The sequence below is a fragment of the Cricetulus griseus genome, chromosome 5, assembly GCF_003668045.3.
Source record: "Cricetulus griseus strain 17A/GY chromosome 5, alternate assembly CriGri-PICRH-1.0, whole genome shotgun sequence".
Taxonomy (NCBI): domain Eukaryota; kingdom Metazoa; phylum Chordata; class Mammalia; order Rodentia; family Cricetidae; genus Cricetulus; species Cricetulus griseus.
Window position 1 is genome coordinate 6,239,453 of NC_048598.1, and position 22,441 is coordinate 6,261,893.

The 22,441-nt window shown below is 40.7% G+C and overlaps 1 protein-coding gene across 1 annotated transcript in view; it reads right to left on the bottom strand.

Annotated features, from left to right (window-relative positions):
• The window catches only part of Ush2a (usherin), a 641,642-nt gene that overhangs the window by 294,977 nt on the left and 324,224 nt on the right, over positions 1-22,441 (bottom strand). Inside the window, exons 32-35 of the mRNA XM_035445085.1 lie at positions 20,648-20,807; positions 18,495-18,666; positions 12,135-12,282; positions 1,654-1,805 (exon numbers count right to left, since the gene is read on the bottom strand). Of these exons, the coding sequence (XP_035300976.1) occupies positions 1,654-1,805; positions 12,135-12,282; positions 18,495-18,666; positions 20,648-20,807 (632 nt within the window). The remainder of the gene's footprint in view (positions 1-1,653; positions 1,806-12,134; positions 12,283-18,494; positions 18,667-20,647; positions 20,808-22,441) is intronic.

The window sequence follows — 22,441 nt, forward strand, 5'->3', positions numbered from 1 at the left end:
CCCACGTGACACTTAAGGCTGTGATTTATATTTGTCTACGAGCATGGTAAACAGTAGGACAGGAATTCTCTGCATGCATGGTAACAATGCTACTAAATTTGCAAAAGATGTTAAAAAAACATACTGCATATTTCTTTCTCTAAAATGTAGAAATCATTAAGGGTTGAGCTGAGTACAAGAGGGAGAGAGGGAGGAAGAGAGAGAGACAGAGAGAGAGAGAGAGACAGAGAGAGACAGACAGACAGAGAGAGAGAGAGAGAGAGAGAGAGAGAGAGAGAGAGAGAGAGAGAGAGAAGTGCCAAGTGGAGGATATGGTTCTGAGCTCCACAGCAGTGTGGAGACTGGAATGGACGGGGACCTGGCAGAGTAGAGTTTACAACCCAGTTCTCCTTTCCCTTATCAGGGGCTGTGGTATTTGATTTCTAAGGTGAACATTGTCTGCCATCTGTACAGAATAGAGATCGATGACTGTGTCCCCTTGCTTAAGGTTTCTAGAATATCTTGGGGATGAGGTGGGGCAGCCAGAACCACAATTCACAGTGTACACTGGGGAAAAGTGCAAGAGTTTTCAAGCTTTGTAAGAAGTATTTCTTTGTTTCAATACCACCCCCCCTATTCTCTGAATGGAGAAATGGAGACCTGCTAGCCTACTGTCATTCCCGCTGTTAAGGGTTAGTATCCATCAGAGGGGTCTGCACAGTAAGTGCGTGATAGCAACACCGACTCAAGCTTGGTCTTGGTAATATGCTGTTTTAGCTTCTTGGAAAGCAACCAATCTCAGACAGGGTTGGGGGATGTGATCAAAAGTAAGGGAGTACAAATTAAATTGAAGAGCTGGAGTTTTCATGGTAATATTTATATAATATACTCTTCAATGAAGATAGAGTGCATTAAAATTATAGGGAATTAGCAATCATTGGCAAAAATACCTATGAGTTATTTTAATAAACTAATGAGTATTCCCTGAAAAAGAAGTTAAATCTATTTAATCAAAAAATACATAAAAGTGTAATGTATTATTTTTATACTAAATAATGCTACAATGGTCTGTGGTGGGCATACACTATTAAGTGAACTTGGAAAATGATTTTGGAAAGCAGAGGATAATTTTTTTCTTGTTTTTAATTGTCAACAAAGCAGAGATATGCATTACAGACTTCTGAAACATGAGCATCAAGTGCAGATATTAATAAAATTTTAAATACCATTAAAAAACTGTATCAGATTCATAAAATAAAAATAGTTTATTCTAAGAGATGAAGTAAGTTCAATCCTTTAATTCACTCATCTGCTCGTTGGACAGCAATCTAAGTACACCCTGGAATTACAGTTTTCAATTTTCTCTTTTTAGTCATATATGTAGTTATTAGGGCATCACAAAGAAGAAGCACATACACCTTTCATCTATCATCAAAGAAGGCACAATTGCATGTATGTCTATTAAAGCAACTTATTTATTCATGAATTCATGTGTGTATTCCTTCGCCAGATGAACATATAGCCCTGAGATGCACATTGTACTAGAACAACTTTTAAATGAATTTTAATAAATAAAATAAACTCCTCATGTGATTGTCAGACTTTCCATTCTCCCTTGATACCTAACATAGCCCAGCACTTTCCAGATCCCAGAACATAAATTGACAGACTCACCAATGGGCCCAGAGCACAACCCTTGGCCGTGCATGCTTGGACTCTGAAGGTGTGTAAGCTCCCAGGATCAAATCCACAGGCATGGCAGCTGAGTTCTGAAGAATTGTGAATCAGTGTATCATCCAGATATAAGCCATAAGCTGTGATCACACCTGGAAAGATAATAATCACCTTTTAGTGTGGCTCCAAGGCAGCAGGGAGTAACTAGGAGGGCAAGCACCTCCTGGTGTGCTTGCCTGGTGTCCCCAATCAGCCACCCTGCTCTGAATACCCTTTCTGTTCTAAACAACACCCACCCTGCTCTAAATGGTGCCTCTTCTCAAGGTATACAGTGCGCTTTACTTTAAACACCACCGTGTTCGGCTCCTTAGCACAGACAGAGTGGCAGAATCGAACAGCCTAGAAGTAAAAGCCTTCTTGCTTGAGGCTACATCAAGTGCTATCATTTATGTCCCAGGACAAAAAAGAGGAAGTGGGCACATTCATCCTTGTGTTTTTATGTATTCTAAAATTGTCCTTAGTAGATTCCTTGGGGACATTATTTGCTATGGCATTACCCTTTGCTCAGGATCTATCTGTCACACATCCTTGCCTCTTAACCCTTTCCTCACAGCCTACCTAAAGCAGGACGTTGTATCACCCCTCCTTTACAAGAGAAGGAAGCAAGGGATGAAGTTGATGTGAGTTGCACAAGGTCACAGGGCAGGTAAGCGCTTGAGTTGGGGTTTGTATCTAAGTGACTTAACTGTATTCCCTCTTCCATTAACTCATCCATGAGCTAGCGAAACCCTGTTCTTCCTGTCACACTATGTTCACTGGGTGAGAGAACCCTCTAACAGGCCAGTTTTGATGATCAGCTGAGAGTCTATTTCAGAAGGAAAGCCATGCAGGTTTTCATACAATTAGAAATAGGAGTGGCCATCAAATGTAAGGACTCTACTTATTCAAGCAAAGTATTTTCATGAAAAGGAACAGGAGAGTCAGCATAATCAGGCTCATTAGAAATATCAACTCCCCAAAACTTACTTAGCATTGCAACATGGGAAACAAAAGTCTGACTGTGTTAAATCAGAACTGCTATCAAAATGAGATTAATCTTCAAAAGTCCTCCCTGAGTCTACCCTCCAGGAATCACTTTAAGTGTCCCATGACCATGTGACCAGTCAGATGCTTCACCATAGCCTACAATACAGCTTATCGCAGCTTTTAGCCATTCATCCCACTGTGGTGTTACTACACCATGTTTAATTGCCTGTTTTCCCCCAACAGACCGTAGGATCCCTCAGGAAACCATGTTTCTTCCTCATCTGTGTATTTCCATAGCTAAGCACCATGCCTCAAACCTGGAAGGAACGCAATGAATATGGACACGGTAAATACATCCACACTCGCATAGGAAAACAGTCAGCATCTAATACAGAGTAATAATTCACAACCCTTGCAGGAAGAGCTACTTCCACACCTGAAAAGACAGTGAGGAAAACACTGTTAAAGAAGAGCTCAAAGAGCAGACTTCAAAGAAGAAGCCCAGAAAAGCCAAGGGCAGCAAGGAAGTCAATGAAAGCTGTTTCCCCGGACCTGGAAATTGAGGTATATGGCCAGAGAGATTTGGTAAATATCCCTAGAGTAGACCCAACCTTCAGCCACTGACAATAATGTTACTGGTGGAGCTACAATACCAGGGCTTCTTTAGTATATCTTTGTCCTGGGAGGGAATTAGCCCCCTCCAGACCTGCTCACGGCAGTTTGCCCCCTACTCAGTTCACAAGCACCCACATTGACCTTTGTCCTGACACACTGCTGGCAAGCCTCTATTTGTGTCTGTGTATGTGTGTGTGTATGTGTGTATGAATGTATGTGTGTGTGTGTGTATGTGTGTGTGTGTGGCACAATGCCCTGCATTCAATCCCCAGCATCAAAACACATCAACAGCTCAACAAATGAACAATTACTTATATAAAATACCCTCTGCCATTTATACCTAGAACATTTTGTCTTTCATTAAAGTTATCTTTTGACCAATGCATCCGTTTAGAATCTAAGATTTTTTTTAGGTAAGTTAATATTTTTACTCAGTTCTTCTTATGACCCGTTTTTCCTCCTTGAAGGTAACTTTTTACAGTTGAACTCTGTGAGTTTCCTCACCTTCTACGTTTTGAGGGACAAGTCCTTATTGTCCCACCTACCCTTTGTGGCTCCAGAATAAGTATATTAGCTTTTCCTGTATATGCTGTCAGGTACAGTTTGTCTCTAGAACACATGGTAACTCTCTCTCTCTCTCTCTCCCTCTCTCTCTCTCTCTCTCTCTCTCTCTCTGTGTGTGTGTGTGTGTGTGTGTGTGTGTGTGAACATTTGCACACTAAAGTTAGACTGCAACCTCACCACTCCATGGATACAACATTAGATACTGCAGGAGCTGTTGTTGAAGGATGGAGAAGTCAAAAGACAAGCCAGAAAATTGGTGAGAGGGAACTGGAAAGCGACGCCATGGGCAAATGCTTGGGAGGCCCCTAGTGATCCCCCAAGTGTCACTAAATTAGAGGACAGATTCCTGATTGACCACAACCACAGCTTAGCTCTTTCCAAACTGAGTCACTCAAACCCATTGTGAGACAAGGGTGAGGGCTTAGAATTTACTCCTAAATCTTCTTTAAGAAGGATTAAGATTTTGAAGTTCATGCCTAAGGAATTCCAATTATTATATCCACAATTTACTTTTTATAAAATATCTTACTTCCCAGCATGTCAGATAAATGAGATAATGTGCCCAGGATCCTACCACAATAGAAAATCTCTGTTCTGTAGTTATTTAAGAAAGGGGAATGTTAGTTTGAGTATTTTCCACTTCTGTTGAAAATCAGCCATGGCCCCAGCTCCTCTTCAAGAGTGTCTGCAGTGCACATGGGATTATCTAGGAGGCTGAGGTGCTAAATGAGTGTTTTCCACAGTTTCCAACATGCTACAGGTTTTGTTGTTGTTGTTGTTCTTATCACTGTGACTCCATCTTACTCTTCTTTCCGTGGTTTTCTGTTTATTTACTGGTTCTTCGCTAACCATGCTTCCCTTGACAGAGGAGTTCGTGCGTGCTTTTGTTTGTCAAGTGGCATTGCACTCCTCAGTGGTCCATAAGGGGTCACTCTAGATGCAGAGGAGAGTGGCTACCTGCAGACCCACTGGTGGTGGTTATGTCAAAGGTTTCCTTCAATCAAACCCAGAAAGAATGAAGAAATGGGATATGGAATTAAGCCTTATAAAGCACACTTTAAGAAATCTGTAAGATTTCATGTTACTTTGTGCTGTGATCTTGTTCATCAGTAGCTGTGGCTGGAGCTGTGTGCAAACCCTGATCTCCACGCCCAGGACAGAGAATAGCACAGTGGTCTTGATCGCTCCCTTCCAAATGTGACAATATAAACAAGAAAACAGATGAGGTATTCTGAGTGTAGACGTAGTGTGTTGAAGAAAAACCCTGTGGAACAGAAGGGAAATCCAAAGTTGACAGGCAGGAGGCAGGAATTAGCCAGTCTGGGGTGGGTGAAAGAAGAAAACTTCTCTGAGAAAGTGACCTCTTGGCCACACCTCACACCTGAAACTATGTCATCAAGAGGCCAAGAACCTCAGAGGCAGTTATTTGACTATAACTAACAGAGACTCCAAAATAACAAGCAGAAAAAAATTCCCTAAAACATCAGCAGGTTATCAAATGCAACCACCACAGAACAACTTAACAGTCTGTCTCCAGATCCACTGGATGAGGCTCCTTCTGTGTCTATGACACAGATGGCATCAAAACAAAGTTTAACGAAGTGGAAATTCCAAACTTTTATTTACTGTTTACCGTTCCTCTAATGAAAGAAAGCTGATGCAATGTATTCCCACGGCTCCCATTGTTTATCCCCTAAAGAGGCGAAAGGTTGATGAAATGGGATTTCAGAACTAGTCAAACTTTCAGCGGTAAGCAACTTCAATGAGCAGCTGAGGTAATTTTAGCTAAGAGATGACTGGTAGAGGTGTGAGTGAGGCCGAAGGAGGGAGAGGAATAGTAAAGCCACTCTTTCCCTGTAATGACCGTGACTCCTGGCAGCCCATTCTAACCATAGCCACTGGGCCAACAAACACACCTCTGTCCACAAGAGGAAGGATTACATCAGGGTCTGGAACTTGGAAGATGATCGGGCATTACAAGAAACATTACTGGACAGAGTTCAGCATCTGGTAGAGAAATAGAGCCTGGGCATTCAGAGCCCAGCAGGATGGGAGGCAGTCAGTAAGTCTGAGACTCCATCCCCTCACTCCCCTCCTTTGTTGTCGACACACAGGTAAGATGGGGGTGTTGTAGAGAGGACAAGTGCGTGAATATTTCGGCGAGGTTTGCCCCCACTTTACAGAGAGAATACCTCACCTGAGACGAAGTTTCAAAACACGGTGCATATCTTAGCGCTAAAAGGTGGCTTGGATGTGTGTTGGCCTTAACACATTCACATCTCATAGGACACACAGCATCCCATGTCACAGAAGCTGCATATCTACTTGTCCCACAGCCTTGAAGGCCTGGGGAAGAGCGAAGAAGGTGGCCACTGAGCGGCAAAGGAATAGCAAGCACACTGCTCTCACTTTCATCAGATTCTCTGTGACATTTCTTGCTTAATCTTCTGGGTAATAATCAGCAAGATAACCACAAAACTGTGTTATTGTGTGTGTGTGTGTGTGTGTGTGTGTGTGTGTATCTATGTGTGCATGAATACACACACACATGCACACATAAAGTGAACTGAGTTATTTAATCCACTTCCATACACTCTGTTCTTCAGTGAAAACTGGAAAAATGAATGCTTAATTTTCATTGGCTGGCTAATGTAAAAGCTCTTTGGAGTTTGTCATCTGTTCCCATAATGATAGAATTTTTAAGGTGTTTAATTTAGCAGGCAAGCTGAATCATAACTGCCTGTAAAGCATACCCACCAGGGTATATATCTTCATGCCTCTTCATCATGCCATGTCAAATTGTATTTCCTAAGGTGCTCAATAGGTTGTCATATGTAAGCAAGGAAATTCAATACAATACAATGTAAATTTAATACAAGGTATCTCTATTTACACTGAAGAATTATGTTTACTGTAAGAATTAAACAACAATGTGTCCATGTGCCATAAAAATAGCATGCACCGTGAATATTGATGCCCCAAACCTATTTGTTTGTTTTGTTGTCAGTGAGGCTTGGCAATAAGAATATCAACTGCACGCTGCCCCCGAGGTCCAGATGCTGATTGAGTGTGGCAGATATCTCCCTGTGTGAATACTTGATCCTTCAATTAAAAAGGAAGAGAGAGAGAGAAGCTCCCACACTGTATAAGAATGCCTTAGTACCATTATAATGGCTCACCTAAAAATGGCATCGACAGAATCTAAAAAAGGCTGTGCTTGGGAAATTCTACCTGACAAATTGATGGGAGGTGTTTCATAAAAGTTAACCAAGGTTTGTTCCAAACTGTCAAGCAGTTTCCCTAAGTGGCTCACTGAATTCTAGAATCCATTGCACCTGTTAAAACTGAGCACTAACAGAAAGAAAACAGAATTATACTTGATTATGGAATATAGTTTTTTCATAATGAAACGTTATGAAAATACACAATTATTTCTTTAATACCAATGAAACCACAACAGATTGGCAAGCATTTGAATTTCACCCTTAAGAAATTAATAGCGGATGAGTAGAAATTTCCCTTTTATTTTCATATGTCTGGTTGGAACCTGATGCTAAGGACAATTCTGTAAAAAACAGAGATAGACTAAGAAATAAAATGACAAATTTTTGCCATTCTTGGACTTTTTTCAAACCTTATCCCTCCTTAATTAGCTGTCTTGACTTGAGTAATTAAATTGTTTAATTCTTACTAATCCAATTTTCTACATTTGTACATGGGGATATTGTAAATTTCATGGGCTAATTTTGGGAATTAAAGTACTATCATAGTTAGCTTTAACTGTCAACCTGACATAGTATGGAGTCACCCAAACAAGAGGGTCTCAACCGAGGGATTGTCCTGATTGGAATGGCCCATGGCCATGTCTTGGGAGTACATGTTTTGACTGTTAAATGATGTATAAGAGCTCAGCCCACTGTGAGTGACACCATTCCCTAGGTAGGTAGTCTTGGGCTGCATAAGAAAAGTAAGTATACATAAGCATGGGCCCAGTGAGCTTTCCTCCACAGTTTCTGCTTCAAGATCCTGTTGGAGCTCCCGATCCAATTCTCAGTTATGGACCCTGGTGGGGAGGTATAAGCTGAGCAAACTCCCTTTTCCCCCAAGTTATTTTGGAGAGCATTTTTATCACAGCAACAGAAAGGAAACTTATTCAAGAGCCTAGTAAGTAGTTATGGATTGTAGCCAATCTCATTACTGTTAGTAAAGGTGGGTAGGAAATCAAACCTTCCTTCTACCCCTGAACCAAAGACTGTGTTCACCTGTGCCCTAGTGCGTCTATTGAACACTTCAGTTCTACAGCAGCCTCCACCCATGGTAACCGGAGCAGTGTGTATGGAAGGTCAATACGCAAGCACTTTCCCTGCCACACTGATGAAAGAATGTATTTGTACAGTTAGATGATCTTCCAATAACACTGACTGTCTTGATAGCAGTCTGTATAAGTCTTCAGAAACAGGTGCAGGCCCTAGGTTCTTGCTTCCATGATTACAGCGTGCTGATGTGTGTTTTGGTTAGTTTTAACTGTCTACCTGGCACAATCTTGATCTCCTGTGAAGAGAACCTCATTGAGGAGTTGTGTAGATTGTGTTGGCCTGTGCGCATGTCTATGTGTGGGGGCGTTCTTAACTGGGTAAACTGACATGGGAAGATCTGCCATGAATGTGGGTGACCCTATTTAAGGGTCAAGGCCTGGACTGAAAGAAAAGGAGAGAGTGAGCTGCATCTATCAGGTGCCACCCTATCATTCTCTCTCTGCCCCTGACTTGCATAGAATTTGATGCTTCAAGTTCTCTTTGACTTTCCTGCAAGAGAAATCAGAGGGTGCAATGATGTCAAGAGTGATCATGGGCAAAAGCCAAGGTTTGGGGCTGGTACATGCGGGTGGGTGGGTGTCAGTTATGAGGAGTGTGACATGAAAGAGAAAGCCAGACTTGAGGATGAGAGATGGAATCAGGATAAAGAGCTAACTGGGACGTGCTGAGTTTCAGATGGGATGGAGACTTTGAGGGTTGCAACAGGGACCTGATGGTTTGTTTTCATTGCTAACATGATGGGATCTGGAGTCACCTAAAAGAGAAGCCACAGGGCCTGTGTGGTCTTATGTAGATCAGTGTAGTCTCTGGGCATGGCAGTGATTGGGGTAACTGAGGAGGGAAGAATCACCCCAATCATGGGTGGCATCATCCCATGGGTAGATAAAAAGAGAAACAGAGATGAGCACAGCCATTCATCTGCAGGCACCTCAAGTTTCCATTGTGTGACTGTTAGCTGCCTGAAGAACTGTTCCCTTGCACTGTGACCCAGAATAAAGCCTTCTTTCCACAAGTTGCCTTCATATCGCAGTTGTATCATGCTGCTATAAGGACAGATATAACCAACACAGTGTCCCAAGAGGAATGTCATCTGGGCAGCTGGTTCCCATTTACTAGCATCCTCATCATCATTTATCAAACCCCCTGGGAATCAAATTCTTAAATCCACTTTACCAATAGGGTTTCAGTAATTAGGCAAAACAGCACTCAACATCACTTGAAGGTGTTTCCTTACCAGCATGGGGCAAAGCCTATAGAGGCAACTTTCAGAAGATGTAATTCCATAAACTAAATTTTGGACACCAACAAGAGGCATGCTATTTTGTTCAGTTTTCTACAGGATACTAATGGAAGGATCATTATTTATTTATTTATTTATTTATTTATTTATTTATTTATTTTTGTCAGCTGGTGGGAGTGTTAGACAGGTAATTAAATAACCTTAAGTCCAGATCAACTGATGTAAGTGGAAGGCACTGAGAAGACCATGTAGTCAAGAGCATGGGAAGGCTTAAACTCAAAGAAGGTCAGTATGGCTTCATAGATTGCTGTGGCTAACCTGTGAGGATGAGCTGGGTTTCTACAGGAAAAGGCAGGGAGACAAATGGAAGAAGTGTTAACCTCCATGTGAGGAATTCAGTTCCCAGAATAAAACAGTAATGTTACCTCAGAAACTCCTCGTGTAGTGTGGCTCTATATTAAGCCATAAAAATGAAGATATGGCTAGCCAGGCAGTGGTGGCACACACCTTTAACACCAGCATTGTGGAGGGAGGAAGAGGCAGGTAGGTCTCTGTGAGTTCAAGGCCAGCCTGGTCTGCAAAGCAAGTTCCAGTATAGTCAGGGCTATACAGAGAAACCCTGTCTCCAAAAAACCAAAATAATAATAATAATAATAATAATAATAATAATAATAATAATGATGATGATAACAATGATGATAATGAAGATACTTTATAATTTAGAGGCCATCTGACCACCAGACTGCAAGATATAGAGTTTGGTTTTCAGGTGTGTAAAGGAAATGCAGGACTTTTGGAAACGGACAGTGGCAGGATGGTCAAGATGGTTTGGGGGAAGTGGATTATGCTTTTCCACACACCCAACAACAGAAATGAAACAATGGCAAATTTGGGGAAAGGGCAGGAGAATCATGAGAAGTAGTCCTTTAACGGCTCTTAGAAGATTTATTTTAATTGTGTGCTTATATCTCTCTGTGTACATTTCTCTCTGTCTCTGTCTCTGTCTCTATGTCTCTGTCTCTCTCCTCTCTCTCTCTCTCTCTCTCTCTCTCTCTCTCTCTCTCTCTCTCTCTCTCTCTCTCTCTCTCTGTGTGTGTGTGTGTGTGTGTGTGTGTGTGTGTCTGAATGTGCCTTTCAGTAAATGTTCCTTTGGAGGGCAGAGGAGGGAGTCGTAACCCCCAGAGGTGGATTTAAAGGTGGTTGTGAGCAGCCAGTTCTGGGGCTGAGAAATGGTCTTGGGTCCTCTATAAGAGTAGTACATGATCCTTTCCACTGAGCAATCTCTACAGCCCCTTTACTCCACCATGAAAGTTCAGAAAATGCTATTTTAATTAAACACATTAGACTATCATAAAAGTGTTAGCAAAATATCCCTTACTTATTGCTTATTGCATATATGTAAAAATGACTTTGCAAACACACAACTTTAATAAGCAAAGATCCTGGAAATGAGAGAAGGATTTCTCTAGACAAGCAAGGAGCACAGGATGGGAAAAGTCTGAGTGACAACTACCACCTGGGAAGAAGGCAGAATTCTATGCAAACCAGGTTAGCAGCCATCCAATCAGAACAAATCAGTAGCATTTCTCTGACACCTATGGACTAGACAGATTTCGTTGTGGAGTCAGTAGTGTGACAAGATTTTTGGCTTCTTAATATAGTGTCCTATAGATGTGGTTCATTTTTATTAAGCAAGTTGTAACCATACAAAGGAGTAGTTTCAATGGCAGAGAAAAATCAGTCACTCTAATTACCAGAACTCCCCCCATTACCTCAAATACAGCTCTTGGATTTGCCACAAGTTTAATTTAAAAGGAGATAGAATAATTCATGGTAAACATGAAACAATCTAGTAAAACTATAAGGTTTTTGTTTTCTTTTAGTCTTTCTGGTTACACTTACAGAGGCCATTTCAGTTTTCAACAATAGTTATTTAAAACAGTTTCTGGAATATTAAAGCATTTTGATATTTGTCGCAAAGGAGGGGCATGGTTTGCTATGCTGTTCCTTCTTCCAGGGTTAAATAAGAATTCTGTGTTTAACAAATCTTAAAGATATTTCTAATAACTGATTATATAAGTCAGCATCTTGTGTCTTAAAAGGCCTATTAAAATGTCTTTATAATGAGGCTCGGTTTTCATGTTGTTTCTAAACAGCACAAGGACACACACATCATGAAGGAATACAATGCAGCTTGAGTGAAGTATAAATGTATGCATGTTTAATGCATGCATTGCTTAAATCTCTGCGTTGAAATATTTATAAACAGCATCCTGAGGAATATGAGTTCCAAGTGAGTTCTTTTAAAATAAACTTATTAACTAAAAAGCATCTGAAACACTGTGTACATGAACTTCCCACCTCTTTACTTCTCCAAGGAAGAACTAATGGCTGCTGCAAGCAGAAAGTCACTAAAGACAATGTCACTCTCAAGGCTACATTCACCCAGAGTTTCCATTTGTCCCTGTCCCCTCTCCTAGCACACACTAAACAATGGCATGCAGTACATAAGAGCTATCAAGAGGGAGCACTTGTGAGCCACCAAAACTGCATGTCAACCTAAAAAGCTTACTCTCCCTAACTACGAAGATCCTATCCCAGGTATTTTATGTGCTAAAATGATCATTAAAAATTAAGTACCACATATAAGCTGCCATTTAGAATATTAATTTACTTTTGCTAATCATGTTTTTAACTTCAGGCTAAAAGAGTTCACTCACCATTCGGATACTCAGGCTCAGTCCAGGAGATGTTAAAGGAGTCTGGTGAGTAGGAATGGGCTTGGGGGGCTGGCACACCTTCTGGAACTGTCTCCTCTGTTAGGGCCTGGCTGGGTTCACTCATGGCACAGCCACCACCGGTGCATGCCTAAGCCAGGACAGAGGAAAACACTTTATCCTGACCCTCAAATTTAGAAGAACAGTGAAGAGAGAGAATTCAGAGCAGAAGCTCTGGGCACTGCTAAAATAATATTCCTTTCATTCCCCACAAATAGGTTTGCTTCCATGCTGAAGTATGGCATTTAATTGGATTACTTTTTAGGACACAAGTATTCATCTCCAGTAAGGACAAACTAGCCAGGGCACATGAAAATGAACAACCAGCCTAAGTTACAGCCTCGAGATGCAGGATGCATATTGCCTAGGTGGGCAGCTCTGCTGGTGAGGTTAGCACTATGCAGAGGGTCTCAGGGAAACACACTCATGTGCATGTACACACACACACACACACACACACACACACACACACACACAGAGAGAGAGAGAGAGAGAGAGAGAGACAGAGACAGAGACAGAGACAGAGACAGAGACAGACAGATACACAGACAGACAGAGAGAACACACCACTTGAGGAAAAAATATCAGGGACTTAAGAATTCTTTAGGAAAACAGCCTTTATTTATCTGTTTTTTATTTTTGGTTATGGGGTGAAGAATAGAAGCCAATCATGGCATTCACTACAGTGTAACCTGCACATTCATATTTAAATAGCATGAGAAATCAAGTACAGCAACATTCCTAAGTCAATCAAAAGACATGGATCCCTTAAAACATGGGTGAGGAACTCAAAGTGATCCCTAATATAGCATCTAACTCCAGAAATAGAACACAGACATTCAAGACATTGAATTTTCCCATAATGAACTGTAAATGCTTTCAAAGGTACTACTGAGCAATCATTTCCTTAGGAAATGGAGACATACACACAGGGCTATTGACTCATTAGCAAATACAAGCAATTGCAATTTTAGAAAACGAAGATAGTACTTAAGTTTCCCTTAGAACTAGTCCTCCAAGTCTCAACTGCAATGGAGACAACAAAATTCAAAAATTGTTCACAAACGAATTTCAACCCAGGTCAAGCCTGACAGGAAGCAAATGTGAAAATGTAACCATGCAATAACTGGACAGCTTTTTAGTGCATTTCATGGAAGCTTGAGTTACAAGTCCCATTGTTTTCAGTGATGTCTATTGGCCTGTGGGGCTTGGTCAGCTACTCTCTCTGTTGCTTAAGGCACTGGGGAGTCTGTTCCCTCAGGACAGAAGAAGCAGGAGACTAGTCAGAAATCTCTCATCAGAGCATGGAACTGTTTCCTACATTGTTACAACTGGCCACAGAGTTTTCATTGAGATAATAAAGGACAATGGATAGCCAACCACCTATAGAGATGTTTGCTTCCTCATATAAGAACACTGTGGTAGGGCTGGGAAGAAAGCACAGTTAGAAAATCGTTTACACAAAATCCACACACAATCTCAGGATCCCACAGAAAACAGCTACTTGTGGAAGCTCAAGCTTGTAACCCCAGTGCTGCGGAGCAAGAGATGAGAGGCTCCCTGAGTTCTGCTGACCAGACAGCTCAGCCTCATCTGAGAACTCGGGACGAGTGGAAGAACCCACTTCAAAACTATCCAGGTGGCCCTGGTGACACGGTTTAATGAGTAAAGTAAAGCAGCTGTGTCACGGACATAAGAACCCGAGTTTGTGTCCCCAGACAAGCATGGCAAATTTCTTCTGTATCCCAGGTGCTGGGGTTAGAGGAGCAGACGGATCACCAGAACTCACTGGCCAGCCATTGTGAGGAAAATGTAAGTTCCAGGTTCAGTCAAAGACCCTGCCTCAAAAAATATGGTGGAAAGCACACACCCGTACCACATGCCCCCCCACCACATGCACACACATAAAACACATATGCATGAAACACACGATGGGGTGGGGATAAGAACATAAACAGATAACAAGGTGGATATACATATGTTTGTATGTATGTATTTTGGTATACATATTCACGTATACCTACCTATACAGATGAGGGGGGTGTAGAGAAAGAGAGAAGACAGGAGTGGCCCGTGTCTATATATTATAACGCCTCATGAGCTTAGAATGTTCCAGATGGGTGCCATCATCACCCAGGGACACAATCGCATTGAATAGGGGCCTGAGTAAACTCTGGGTTTCTCTCAATTTTTGGATGCAGAACGTGCATATACGTGTAAAAGAAAAACTCTCGTCTTCTCGAGGATGGAGTTTTTACCAAACAACCAGAAAGAGCTAGCCACGTGGCCAACCCCTGATGTAAGGCTTCAGGAAAGGCCACCACTGACCCAAGAACCAGCTACGGAACATTTAAAAACAGAAACGGAAAACATGTGCGCACAATCTACACACTACCCATCTCAGAACATATCCAGAAGCAGGGCCGTGTGAGATACCTGAGCTGGCGAAGCACACATTGTCAGAGGAACACCCCATTGCTCAAAGAGAGGGAATGTGCTTGTGCTCACTTATATTTTCAGACCCCCCCCCTTGGATTGAAACATTGTGGCAGAGTAGTCCCGTTAATCTGATCACACACAGGGTTTAATTCTGACTGTTGCGATTTTTTTTTTCTCATTTTATTCACGTTTGCAGCATTCCCATGTTACACCTCTCAAAGAAATACTGTGCTTTGTGAAACAACACTGTTGCATTTCTTTAACTAGAATGCAAACTAAAATTGACTTTGTTTTGAGAATTTTATGATGTTTTCTAAAATAAATGTAATATCCTCTTTGGGGGAGCTTTTCCGTGGACAGTGTCATCTGAAATCTGCAAACTGGTAGCCTGACAAAGAAGCACCTTGGGAATTCCTGAGATTATCTTTCTGGCCAGGGAGACAGGGTGTAAGGAGTTGTTCAAACAACAGAAATATCTGCAACTTTATCTCAGCTTTGGCATTTAGAGGGATCTTCTTAAACTCGAATCTGATTGGGCTAATGCTGATTGCCATTCTGACTTAGGAAAATAAATAACTGGATTGATTGAAGATGTCATTTACAGCACCGACACCGAGAGGACTGTGAAAGCCTGCAAGGTGGCTAGGGAAGCAGCTCTGACCTGTTTACCTGTTTCCTACAGCTTTTAGTTAATTACAGACACATGAAAACAAAGTCTACAATGCCGTGTTGTTGTCTCCAATCGGTGGGTCACTTCTGATCTAAAGAGGCTTTATTTGGTTTGATAAAATATATGTGTAATCTAATTATGGTGGCAATTTTTTAAATAATGACCATTAGGAGCTAAAATCTAGCATTCTCTTTTTCAGTATTTTGTTTGCAGATTAACAGGATCCAGGAGTATGAAAGACGGCAGGGGTATTTTAAGGTATGAAGAAAAACAACAACTACAACAATACCAACAACAAAAACCAAACCTAGCAATTGCTTTATCCCTATCAATCTCTTCCTGAGAAGTTAAGGTTGGGGCTTCAGGAAATAGCTCATCTGGTAAAGTGCCCACTGTGCTAGCAAGAGGACCTGAGTTCAGATCTCCAGTGTCCACGGAGAAAGACAGCTTGGTGGTATGCATATGTAACCCTAGTGCTTTGGGGGAGGAGACCAGAGGATCCCTGGAGCTTGCTGCCCAGACAGCCTAGGCAATCAGTGAGCTCTGAGCTCATCCACAGAGACAGATTCAGTTTCAAAAGGAAGAGTCAAGAGTGAGAGAAGACCCTTGACATTGACTATTGGCTTCCTTGTGCATGTGCACACACCTACTCTTCCTCCAGTACACACACACACACACACACACACACACACACACACACACACACACACAGAGACACACACTTTGAGCTCACAGTTTCCGTTGACATTCACTGAGTGACAAATGGCTAGTACTGCTGTGAGCATTTTCAAATACTAACGTTGACCCCTGCCTATAGTTGAACGTTTTCAAACACGAACCTTGACCCCTGCATTTTCCATAATTGTTAACTCCCTGCATTTATTGGGAACCATTAAGACCTATTAAACTTCAAAATGAACACCACCATATTAGACCACAAAGACCATGGGCTGTGGAAGCACACCCCCACCCCCAGAACGCTGACTTTCCAAAGGATACTATGTAGTAATATTTAAAGTCTCAGACTGATTATGGCTGCATATGGTGGTGATTCACTCATTCTTGCACGGACTGTTTTTGTAGCTCCTTGGCTCCAGCAGGTACAGCCAGTCCTTTGCACAATTCGGAAGACGCAACTTCTCTGTTTCAGAGGCTTCTAACCCAGTCTGACGCAGAAATTAAATGAGTGACACAGAGTGGCTTTACTGTCCCATGCCTGGTGGCATCTTCATCTGCTTCAAAGTCCTCTCAGGGCTTGGCTGTCAGAGAGCTTTGTTTCTCAGTACTTAGCCAACACACTAAGACAATCCATAAAAGCCACTATACTTTGCTGAACACCTGCTCTCCACTACTTATCTAGTGACCTTGAGAGCTGGTTATCATATTGAAACTGTGAAATACACAATAATCCCTCAATTAACCAGGATGAACCTAAAATGCCACGGTTCATTTAGTTTACTGTTTAACTGAGTTACTTAAAAAAAAAAAAAAGCAAAAAAAAAAAAAAAAAGCAAAAGAAAAAAGAAAACTTTCACAGGAATACGTCCTGAAAATGCATTGGGATATTTTCTACCCTGATAAATATAGTGGAATTAAAAGGAATGTGAGAAAGTATGCCTCCTTAATAACCTTTAGGGCACAAGGACATCCATGTCATTATGACCTCCGACACCGATGCTACTCAAGACCTGACACACATTGTAATTATTTGGGTTTACCTTTTTAGCATTACAGAATTTTAGGGCTCTCAAAAAGACATTAAAAACCATTAGTTCAATGCCCTAATTTTAGTCCTGAAAAAAAATGAAAGTTGATGTGCCTTAGTACACTTGCCTTGGGTTACACAGTAGTCAAATCTGAATTAAAACTCAAGGGAACAGACCATGAAGTTAGTTGTACTTAGTTTTCAAGCTATAACAAAATTATAAAGTATGGGATATTGAAATGGATTTTGAGTGACTGCACAGTACATCCTAAAAATTGCCTTAGGAACAGAACATTTTTATGCCACTTACCTCCTGATAAAACCCCAAATTTCAACAATTTCTGTTTAATCTTGGTTGCTTCCAAGCAATTGAGACTGTTTATGGTTTTCATGCATACAGCTATTTTGAAAACAGCGCGGACTTCACTGTTAGCTTTTGAAAATTGAGTTCAGTTCGTACACTTCTTAGCTTTTCAGTAACATGGCTATAAGTAACCTGAACTGTCATTTCCCAAATCCACAAGCTGTGCTGAGCAGAGAGACGCGTGGGGCTCACATTGTCTGCCTGCCCTTGTTTTGTGCTGTCAAGTCAGACACTTAACAGCAGTTGGATGCGGTTTATTTTCTCATGGTATAATATTTTGAGCATTCACGAGCATGTTAAGTAAAATGAATGCGTACACAGTGTCTACATAAATGTAAATTTATTCATAATCAAGAGCAGAATATTTTCTATGGCATTTATCAAAGCAAATACCCTCATATAGGTATTGCTATAAAATGAAGAGGGTGTTTAAAACAAATAGGGACAACCTCATGTTTATATTCAGTTATTTTCAGATGTGCTATTAAACTTAAAAAAAGATTATATTTCATCAAAAAGCAAAAGGAAATGGGAGTACAAATTCCACAACAATATCAAGGTCTTTTAAAAGACCTTCATATGCAGAAGTGCCAGTTAGCATTAAAAACATGCCACCATCTTCCCAAGGAAGCCTCTTTACACTGTTGATTCTTGGTTTCATCAAGTGACTATTTTTTTCTGAGACAGAAGTTTAATACAAATCACAGCACAATAACAATCAAGAATATCTTGGGGTCATTTGAAGCTTCATTTAAAAATACAAGATCTGAATTCATACTGTGAGGAGTTTTTCAAATGAATACAAGCACCACAGGCAACCACCTTATTAATCTAAGTATTTTGGGAAAAGCTCTCGACAATTAGAATGTCCTACAATAATGATAAAAAATTCGTTCTGAGCATCTCAACATAGATCTAGGAAAATCCAGTAACTCAGATGGCTATTTTCTCCTTCAAATAACAAACTAAACATGCAGGAGATCAACCAAAGACATCACCTTCAGATTGTGGAGGGAATTTTCAGTATAAACCCTAATGGATGAAGCTTTTTGATATTTTGTTTGTTTGATTTTGGAAGGAAGGAATATTGGATGAAGGGAAATGACAGAAGCTAAGTTGACTTACTCCCAGCTTGATGAGGTACAGGCACCCAGGAGAAAGGTGCCGGAGCGTGTAAGCCTGGTCATTTTTGGTGTTGTTGTAGATAACATTCCACACTGAGGAGTTACGTGTAGGATTCAAAGAATATAATATATAGTGCTCCAGAATTCCATTTAGTTGCCTTGGTTGTTTCCACCTGGGATTCAGCAAAAGAAACAGCATGTCATCCATTCATGTATAAGCAGAGACGTATAGGATTGTTCAAGAGTCATATAAACTTTTATGCATCCTGCTGCAAGAAAACCTACATGGAAAGATCAAAAGTGATTGTCTCTAAAACCATACACACAGTTATAAAATGCCTAGTCTAAGAATCTTAAGGAAATGTGACATAGCCCTTGCCTTCTAATTATTTTATTTCTGTCTGTGGTCATCTCTCTCTCTCTCTCTCTCTCTCTCTCTCTCTCTCTCTCTCTCTCTCTGTGTGTGTGTGTGCGTGTGTGTGTGCGCGCGCGTGCAGTGACACACACATATAGAGACCAGAGGAAGATACCCAGTTCCTGTTCCATCACTCTGTGCCTTACTCCCTCTACACAAGATCTCTCGTTGAACCAGAAGCTAGACTAGCTGACCTTCTTGCCTCTCATCAGTGTTAGGGTACAGGCGTGTGTGACCATACCAAGTTTTTTATGTAGGTTCTGGGGATTTGAGCTCAGGTCTTCATGACTGTGCAGTAAGTGTTCCTACTGAGCCATCTTTCTAACCCCTGGTTATGTATAATTTAAATTAGTTAACAATATACAAATGTGCATGATTCTTTTTAATCTTAGGAGGCATACAGTATCTGAAGACTTCCAAGAGACTCGAGAAAAAGAGTGACAAAGCAATGCTGAAAGGCCCAATACCCAATGGAGAATGAGCAGGTAGTCGTGGAATACAGAGAGTGAAACCTGCAAGAGCCGAGGCAACAGGCAGGGCTTCTTGGCACTGTAAGGTTGTACATCCAGATGGGGATTTGGATAGGTAGACTGAAGAATGCTGGTCATGTCAGATGAGGGTTACAGGGTAAAAGGGGATGAGAATGCCTCGTTTCAGAACAGACAGAAGACAGCTCAGCTGAGAAATACTCAGAGAAGTGGGGAATCTTGGAGAATAAATAGCATAGCTTGTCTTAAGGCAACTGAGGCCCAGCATGAGAGCTTAGGAACCTGAACAAGGACAACAGCAGTGTGAGTGGTGATGCTTTGCAGCTTGAATGAATGCCATAATTTATTCAGTGTCAACATTTCGTTCACAGATGAGAAAACTGGGAGTAAGAAATAAAAATGAACAAGCATGAACTGGCTCTAAGAGAAATCTATTAAATTTAACTGAGCTCCTTAGACCTCATATACTGAGAAATAAACAAAAGACACTAAAATCAAAGAAAATCTAAACATTTATGTTATACTCATCTTGGACTTGAACTACAGGGAAATGAGACTAAGTGTTCCCATACAAGATCTGGGTTTGCTTCCTGGCACCCACATGGAGGCTCACAACCCTGGGCAACTCTAATTTGGGGGTATCTGATGATCTTAAAGCCTCCTTGGGCATCAGGCATATATATGGTGCATACAAATAAACATACACACACACACACACACACACACACACACACACACACACACACACACACACGGGCAAACACTCGCACATATAAAATAAAATAAATCTTAAAAAGAAGTTATATATGCACACACACACACACAGGGGCAAACACTCACACATATAAAATGAAATAAATCTTAAAAAGAAGTTATATATGCACATACACACACACACACACACACACACACACACACACACACACACACACACACTATTCCAGCCATTACAAATTATTGCAAAATATCCTCCACCTATAAAGAACTTGACAGTGGATAAGTAGGTGGTCATTTTTCTTTTACTGACAATTGCACAGAAGTTGCATACACATTTAGCTTGGAGTGATTGCCTAGAGACAAAATGGAAATTAAGTTGACAAGTGATAATCAGAGGTTCCTAGAACCATTGGCCTAATCATTTCTATGCATTTAATCACAATACAATTAGTCTGATGTCACAAGCCCTTCTGAATGAACTCTTTGGGATTCTTATGTGAACCAGCAAATGCAAGACATATGCGCTCTACTTACTGGATGTGTATGGTTCTAGAATCCACAACAGCCAAGGTTGGAGGATCTACTTGTTCTGGAGGCAGCTGTGCTGTCTGCAGGATGACTCGAGAGCTGTTTGTGCATCCCACATATGTGCATGCACCAAGTATAAACTCGTAGGCTGTGAACACCCCTAAGTCTGGGGGAAGGAGAGAAACAAGAATTTATTCTCCATACTACATTTCTCAGGAGAGCTCACTAACCGCCTACATTCTGATGTTTAGGAATTGTTAAAATAAAGCTTAGCATAAGAATCAGTAATTATGAAAAGCAGTAGAAATAAAATATATTTCTCTCTTAAATGGCATGACTGCGTTGAAATGACCCTTGTCAGTCACAATCTCCACCTGACTTTTCATTGTAACAATGTTTTCTTGAATGTCTATGATCAGGTAAATCACTTTCAGGGTTTAGTCTTAGTTCAAAGACTCTGGTAAAAATAAATGAGATATTTAAATTATTTTGAAGACAACAGTGTGTGCTTTTGAAATGCAAATATATAGCCGATAACAATGTCTTTGAAATTCCCTTTTCCCATCTAGCTAACCAATAATTATTTGAACTTCAGATCATTCAAGTTGAGCATGTAGGTATGCTTCACTTGTAAGATGTCACTGACAATTCCCAATATCACCTTGGACAGACAGCAGCTATCATCTGCTCACCTGACCCCCATACCACTTTGTGGAGACCCCAACATGACACTCACAGCACTGCAGCCATATTGTTTCCTTAGTATCTAAAACCATGTCTGATATATTAGAGGTTTTGAATATGTAGAACTGAATCAATAAATACAGAATTAATGAAGGAGATGACAACACAGTTGAGCTAGGTATGAAAGGCTGTGTGGTACCCTAGGCAATAGATAATGTTTCCTTCCCACAAATTTCCTTGTTATTTCACACCTATTTACTTTCCTGGTGTATACCATATCCCTAATGAGAATACACTGATCTATAATTCCCTAATTCCATTCTTAAATGCCCAAATTCTTCACATATAAAAAAATCAGTAATCTAAATTAATTTTGATCAAGTTTAGCAAACTTCAAATATAATTTGTACTTTCTCAGTATTAAAAATAGTAATTTTGAGAAACATCTTTGAAATATGTCATGATTTAAGTAACACATATTCTTAAATCTCATTAACCTTGAACCATTACAATTTCATGTGTAAAAGATTAATGAAATGCAACCTAATTCAGGCAAATAGCTTTTGCATTATACTGATAGCAAAAGTAAACTAGGAAAGGAGTGCTGATTTTCATGCAAAATACAATCAATTGGTTAAACATGTAGGTCACCAGAAGAAAGGCAATCTAGTAATTTCATAGCAAGCGTTGCCTTAGAACAAAAGGAGGTCACCACGATGACACTTGGCATGTTTTTGACCAAACCTAGCTTCTTTACAGCTTCTATATGGTAAATATCTTAAGGTACCAGGCTGACATGAGATATCCCTCTACAATGTTATCAGAGGAACACAGCAAGGACACACATGGACCCACTTGGAATGGTTCAGTTCTGATGGATGACATGTGTACGAGTAAGAATTGGAGAGCCCTCCTTTGAACAAGCATTGTACAAAACTTATGTCCTAGTCAGGGCTCTGATTGCTGTGATGAAACAGCATGACCAAAAGCAACTGGAGGCAGAAAGTGTTTATTTGGTTCACACTTCCACATCGTTGTTCACCATTAAAGAATTCCAGACTGCACAACTTACAAAAAAGCCTCTTGAGCATGGGTGAAACCATGAGAAGAGTGTTG